Here is a 7,227-nt window from a genome sequence, read left to right as displayed (position 1 = left end):
ATAAATCGGCCATCTCTGGCTGTAGATGGGGTGCAGACACACACAAAAAAATTGCTCAGCATTTACAGAAGCATGTTAAGACGTTTTCTGAATTATGTATGCATAGTACAGCATATAGAGCCGCAGCTAAGCAGGTTGGATAGACTACAGTTTAAGGCTCTTAGGTTATACTGAAAAAAGTGTCAACCTGTGATTGTTGCAACTGGAGCTATTTCTACCTGATATAACCCTTAAAATTAGTTTTGTTTGTGTAATCATGTAGAGTCAGGTTGATTCAGACATGTTAAATAATAATTTTGACATTTTTAACTTTAATTTAGGATTTGGGTGGACAATCAATAAAGAGGTGTCTCAGTACTGGTAGAGAACTATATACACAGATGAACCTAATGCACCACTTACAGTACACTGGTATTGGTGTTTTCATCCAAAAGTTTAATTCATACATCAAAAGGCTGTTATATTTATCGTCATTATATTCTGGTTAATAAGTTTAATTGTTATTAGGGCTTCAATGGGTGGAAGAGATGGCCAGAAAAGATTATTTGCTCTGATTCTCTGTTGGCCCCTCAGTAGTCTCTTCTGACATCAAACATGCTGATTGATATATACACTGTACAAAGTACTTCAGTCGCTGGGAAATGTGAAAATTAATGTAAGGTTTTATTGCCTGCAGATACTGGTCTAGCCTATATTGTAATCAAGGCAGAGGCATCGGACAGATACTGTTGATTGCACAATAAACAGTAGGTGGCGGTATATGCCTATGGCTCTCTATCCACAAAAAAATAAATAAATAATAAAAAAAAAAAAGTAGAAGAAGAAAGTCGTCATTTCCTCGTGTTGCAATGAATCTGTGGTGTTACATCAAAAGTCATCCTGTAGCTCAAATTACATGTTTTTTTTATTTTTATTTATTTATTTTTTTACATGATGTATTAATAACATAACATAACATAACATAACATAACATAACATAACACGGCAAATAAGTTGATGAAATCACATTAACTCTCGATACAAATGTAATTGTTTATTTATTAAATAAACAAATGGCTCCGGGAACCGTTTAAACGTCGCTATAAATAACACGGAAGTTGAGGACTTCAGAACTACAACAAGATACTGTCGTTTCAAAAGTACAATCCTTCATTTACAGGTTAGTACATTTATTTTTTATTTTTCATGTTTTCTAGTACGTTAGTAGTATTGTTTATTAGCCAAAATAACACATTTGAATTTATCAATAAAATCTCGCTAATGGTTAAATGCTACACAGGCCATTACCATAAAAATTAGAACACGCGCAACTCTTTTGTAAATATAATCCGTTTGTGTTATTTATTGAAATACGGATGTCTTTTTGCATTGCATCCTTTTCAATCGTTAGTCTGTATAAATCATCAATAAATGAAGAAAAAAAGAAAAGAAAAAAAGGTTTGTTTTGATTAAAAATCACGAATATAGCGCAGAGGGGCAATGGTGATATGATAATTTGCTAAATAATGTTACCATATGCAAATGCTATTAATATAGAAAGATATTTGAAATACATATTCAAAATAATAATGCACCAGTTTTCTGATTTTGTCTTTTGGCCACTACAACTAAATATTTTGTATGAACTGTATTATTCTGCTTTTAGTAAATGAACATGTACCTCTTGGAGCAGTTAGTAAAGGCAGATTGTGGTTGTTAATGTGGCCCCACTTTGCCAATCCTTCTTAACAAATATTTACGAAAAACAATTTGATATTACAGTTTGGGCATTCTGCTTTTTCCCCCTCTTACCTGCATAACAGTGTTTTGGGTGGCCATTATAACCAGAGTGGGTCTTTTCATGGGGGACCTTTCGCCCCATATTTCGGCTTTTTATCCCAAAAACTATCCTTCATTTGCTTATTTTACAAAAATGAAAAAAATGTTGACAAGTCTTTTGTCTCACAATGTATGTGATAGTTTCAGGGATTCCCATAAGCTATATAAATCTGCAACATTTAAACAATTTTAAACTGTTAGCTCAAATGGCATCAAATTCAATCTTTTGTCACTGCAAACATGAATATGAAACATTTTGCACTGCATACAAATAGGAGTTTAGGTAAATTCTTAAATGATGTTTGTTGCTAGTTAGTGTTTTGGGAGAAAATAATATCAAAAGGGGCTGTTAAATCCTACTTTATTGCTCCCTGAGGGTAAATTGAGAAAATCATTCATATACAATTAAAATGCAATTCATATATTCTGTTTCCAAGCAATTATTTACTTGTACTAGTAAAACGCTCATAAATCAAAACTCCCTTAGCTAAACTCTGTCTTTGGTTGTTTTTCTCTAAGAGGTGTCATCGGCAATGATGGAAGGTGCCTCAAAGAGTGATGCCACACCACAGGCCTCTGTTGCTGCACGAGTTCCATTTAACGACCTCTGCTCAGTTCTGGAGAATATTCAAAAGGCCAAACTCCGACCAGATAAAGCCAAAATCCTAAAGGAATTTATTGATTCTTGGAGGAACTTCCATGCAGCACTTCACAAAGACAATCCCAGCACCAAAGATTCATTTTATCCAGCCATGCGTCTCATTGTGCCTCCATTTGAGCGAGAGCGAATGGCTTATGGTATAAAAGAAAGCATGCTAGCCAAACTTTATATTGAGGTTTTAGGTCTACCTAAAAATGGACCTGAGGCAAACAAACTTTTAAATTACAGAGCCCCGACCACATCTCAAGGGGAAGCAGGTGACTTTGCCCTTACAGCTTTCTTTGTCCTGAAGAAAAGGTGCCCAAGTCAGGGTAATTTAACCATTAAAGAAGTGAATGACTTTTTGGATTCTGTAGCTATCAACAATACCAGTAAACAGAAGGATCAGGTGAAGAAAAGCCTTTTGGATCTGATAACTCAGAGCTCAGCTTTGGAACAAAAGTGGCTCATTAGAATGATCCTCAAGGACATGAAGCTTGGCATTAGCAAGGAAACAGTCCTTCAGGTTTTTCATCCAGATGCACCAGAACTCTACAGTGTCACCACAGATCTGAATAAAGTGTGCATACAACTTCACGATCCAGCAGTGTCCCTCAGTGAGGTGTCTGTTGATCTATTTTCTGCTTTTAAACCAATGCTGGCTGCAGTTGCCAATATCAGACAAATAGAGAAGCAAATGGGCAACCGGCCATTCTACATTGAGACAAAGTTTGATGGTGAACGCATTCAGTTACACAAAGCTGGAGATGTATACAAATACTATACAAGGAACGCTCATGAGTACACGCAACAGTTTGGGGCCTCACCACTTGAGGGCTCCCTCACACCATACATTCACAATGTCTTCAAACCTAATGTGGTGAACTGCATACTGGATGGAGAAATGATGGCTTATAACCCTAAAACTGAGACCTTTATGCAGAAAGGCAGTAAGTTCGACATCAAAAGGCTAATGGATGATTCTGACTTGCAAACCTGTTTTTGCGTCTTTGATATCCTGTTAGTAAACAACCAGAAGTTTGGAAATGAATCTCTCAAGAAGCGCTATGAAACTCTTCACACTGTTTTCACCCCCATCAAAGGCCGTATCCAGCTGGTCTCTAAATCTGAAGGTAGAACTATGCAAGAAGTAGTGAATGCTCTCAATGAAGCCATTGACAATCGGGAAGAGGGAATTATGGTTAAGGACCCCATGTCCATCTACAAACCAGATAAACGTGGTGAAGGATGGCTGAAAATTAAGCCAGAGTATGTGGATGGTCTGATGGATGAACTCGATCTGTTGATAGTGGGAGGCTACTGGGGTAAAGGTAGGAGAAGTGGGATGCTCTCTCATTTTCTCTGTGCGGTTGCAGAGGTGCCAAGTCCTGGGGAGAAGCCCACAGTATTCCACACTATCTGTCGCATTGGTTCAGGCTACACTCTGAAAGAACTTTATGATCTTGGCCTGAAGTTAGCCAAACATTGGAAAGTTTACAACAAAAACAATCCTCCAGCAGCCATCTTGTGTGGGACAGAGAAACCAGAGGTGTACATAGAACCACGAAACTCTGTGATCATACAAGTCAAAGCAGCAGAGATTGTTTCTAGTGACATGTATAGGACCAACTGCACATTACGTTTCCCCAGAATAGAAAGAATCAAAGAGGACAAAGAGTGGCATCATTGCATGACCTTGACTGAACTGAGTCAGTTCCGCTCCAAGGCTTCAGGAAAGCTGGCATCCCGACATTTACTCATCCAAGACGAGCAGCCGGAAAAGAAGAAGCGCAAACTTGTGGCCAAGCCGAAGAAGACCATTGGTGTCATTGACCACTTCAAATCTCAAGATTTATCAGCAGTCACAAAAGAGATAGATATGTTTGAAGACGTAGAGTTTTGTGTGATAAATGGCAATGATAACCATTCTAAGGCAGAGCTTGAGAAGGGCATCGCCCGCTGTGGAGGCATTGTTGTGCAGAACCCTGGAAAGGACACATATTGTGTGATTGCTGCTGTGCAGAACATGAGAGTAAAGAACCTCATCTCCTCAGACCAGCATGATGTGGTGTGGGCTGCTTGGCTTGTAGAGTGTCTGGAAAATAAACAGGTTATACCATGGCAACCACGTCACATGATCCACATGTCACCCTCCACAAGAGAGCACTTTGCCAAAGAGTATGATTTGTATGGAGACAGTTATTATGTTGACACAGATGAACAGCAGCTCAGGGAAGTCTTTGGAAGGATTGGCCCCATAGAAGCCGAGGTTCCGTCTGTGACACAGGTAGAAGCAACGTACGCCTGGGATGACTTGCCCACTAGCATGTTTAGGCCTTATATTGCATACTTTGACCGGTGTGCTGACTTGGGAAATCCAAAAAGCATTATCCGAGGTACATGTTTGGACACACGAGCCTTGGAATTTCGATTCCATGGTGGTACAGTCGTCGAGAAATGGAAGGAAGGAATATCACACGTCATAGTCGAAGGTGAAGGAAGGACACTGGACTTAAAGACACTGAGACGACTTTATACTAGGAAGTTCAAAATCATTCGAGAGTCTTGGGTGACCGATTCCATCAAAGCAGGCCATGTACAGGATGAGATTGAGTACCTCATATAACAATAGGCTATTACACAAAATGTTAAAACACTGAAAGGTTAGAACATTTGAATAGGAGGTGCATCAAAATACACTGGATAAACATTGCTTTTGCATTGTCAAATAATATAAATCTATAATGTACAGCACTGAAAATGCGAGTGAAACAACATGAAAACTTAAATATTTCTGGGAGAAGTTTTACTTAAGCTGTGTTCTAAATAAATATGGTAAAACAAAATCATAGATTGTACTGTTATAAATGGGGTGATTGTAACTTAATTGTTTAAAATCTTGGCAGCTGTCGTGCCCCCTATATCCTTATGTTTAGGGGTAGGTGTAGGGATGGGCTTTAGCAGTATGGACCAATGATGGTTAGGGTTAGGGTTGGGTGTAGGGGTGGACTTTAGGGATAAGGGCCAATTATGTAGCGGAGAGTCAGAATCTGGCAGGGAGTCAAATTTCGGCACAACAGCTGCTAACACAAAGGTAATCTTTTGAATACTTGGTAAAGTTATTAATATCAGTACATTGATGTTACCGCACATTAAGTTGCTTAAGACTTAGCATTCTTTTCAACATTTTAAGCAAGATATGTGTATTATTTATGTTTTGCACAATTTTAGAGTGGAAAGAAAGGAAAGGAGCACCATGCAAAAGTTTGGGCACCCCAAGAGATTTTAGCTCTCAGATAACTTTTACCGAGGTCTCAGACCTTAATTAGCTTGTTAGGGCTATGGCTTGTTCACAATCATTGTTTGGAAAGGCCAGGTGATGCAAATTTCAAAGCTTTACAAATACTTTGACTCCTCAAACCTTGTCCCAACAATCAGTAGCCATGGGCTCCTCTAAGCAGCTGCCTAGCACTCTGAAAATGTAAATAATTGATGCCCACAAAGCAGGAGAATGCTATAAGAAGATAGCAAAGCATTTTCAGGTAGCCGTTTCCTCAGTTCGTAATGAAATTAAGAAATGGTAGTTAACAGGAACAGTGGAGGTCAAGTTGAGGTCTGGAAGACCAAGAAAACTTTCAGAGAGAACTGCTCGTAGGATTGCTAGAAAGACAAATCAAAACCCCTGTTTGACTGCAATAGACTTTTAGGAACATTTAGCAGACTCTGGGGTAGTGGTGCACTGTTCTACTGTGCAGTGACACCTGCACAAATATGACCTTCATGGAAGAGTCATGAGGAGAAAACATTTCCTGCGTCCTCGCCACAAAATTCAGTGTCAGATGTTTGCAAATGACCATCTAAACAAGCCTGATGCATTCTGGAAACAAGTCCTGTGGACTGATGAATTTAAAATCTAACTTTTTGGCCGCAATGAGCAAAGGTATGCTTGGAGAAAAAAGGGTGCAGAATTTCATGAATAAAACACCTCTCCAACTGTTAAGCACAGGGGTGGATCGATCATGCTTTGGGCTTGTGTTGCAGCTAGCGGCATGGGGAACATTTCACTGGTAGAAGGAAGAATGGATTAAATTAAATACCAGAAAATTATGGAAGCAAACATCACATCATCTGTAAAAAAGATGAAAAGAGGATTGCTTCTACTACAGTATAACGATCCTAAACATACCTCAAAATCCACAATGGATGACCTCAAAAGGCGCAAGCTGAAAGTTTTGCCATGGCCCTCACAGTCCCCTGACCTAAACAGAAAATCTGTGGATAGACCTCAAAAGAGCAGTGCATGCAAGACGTCCCAAGAATCACAGAACTAGAAGCCTTTTGCAAGGAAGAATGGGCGAAAATCCCCCAAACAACAATTGAAAGACTCTTAGCTGGCCTTGAAAAGCATTTACAAGCTGTGTTACTTGCCAAAGGGGGTGTTAATAAATACTGACCATGCAGGGTGCCCAAACTTTCGCTTCGGGCCCTTTTCCTTTTTTGTTTTTTTGAAACCATAAAAGATGGGAATAAAAAAGTAAAATTGCTTAAAATATTAAAGAAATGTGTCATCTTTAACTTTATGCCTTTTGGAAATCAGGACATCTTTTGCTCGCTTAGCTATTCACAGCAACAGAAATTTTTATCAGGGGCACCCAAACTTCTGCATGCCACTGTACTTTGCTGTCTAAATGTGAGATGTATATAGTGTATCTGTTTTTGTCTTCTCCATGCTTTCTGCCTCTTTTGTAATTTAGACATGAAATATGGTT

The 7,227-nt window shown here is 39.0% G+C and overlaps 1 protein-coding gene across 1 annotated transcript; it reads left to right on the top strand.

The window, feature by feature from the left end:
- Positions 1 to 894: 894 nt before the first annotated feature.
- Positions 895 to 7,027, top strand: lig4 (ligase IV, DNA, ATP-dependent). The gene is made up of 2 exons (XM_051702476.1): positions 895 to 1,159; positions 2,338 to 7,027. Exon 2 carries the CDS (start codon positions 2,352 to 2,354, stop codon positions 5,082 to 5,084), a length of 2,733 nt encoding a protein of 910 aa, XP_051558436.1. The 5' UTR covers positions 895 to 1,159; positions 2,338 to 2,351; the 3' UTR covers positions 5,085 to 7,027.
- Positions 7,028 to 7,227: the final 200 nt, after the last annotated feature.

Source organism: Myxocyprinus asiaticus, chromosome 7, assembly GCF_019703515.2.
Source record: "Myxocyprinus asiaticus isolate MX2 ecotype Aquarium Trade chromosome 7, UBuf_Myxa_2, whole genome shotgun sequence".
Classification (NCBI taxonomy): Eukaryota; Metazoa; Chordata; class Actinopteri; order Cypriniformes; family Catostomidae; genus Myxocyprinus; species Myxocyprinus asiaticus.
Note: the sequence above shows the minus strand (reverse complement) of the source record. Positions and strands in the feature narration are given on the sequence as shown.

Excerpts from the sequence above, each read along its gene's own strand:
- lig4 (XM_051702476.1), top strand. The coding sequence starts at position 2,352 with ATGATGGAAGGTGCCTCAAAGAGTGATGCCACACCACAGGCCTCTGTT.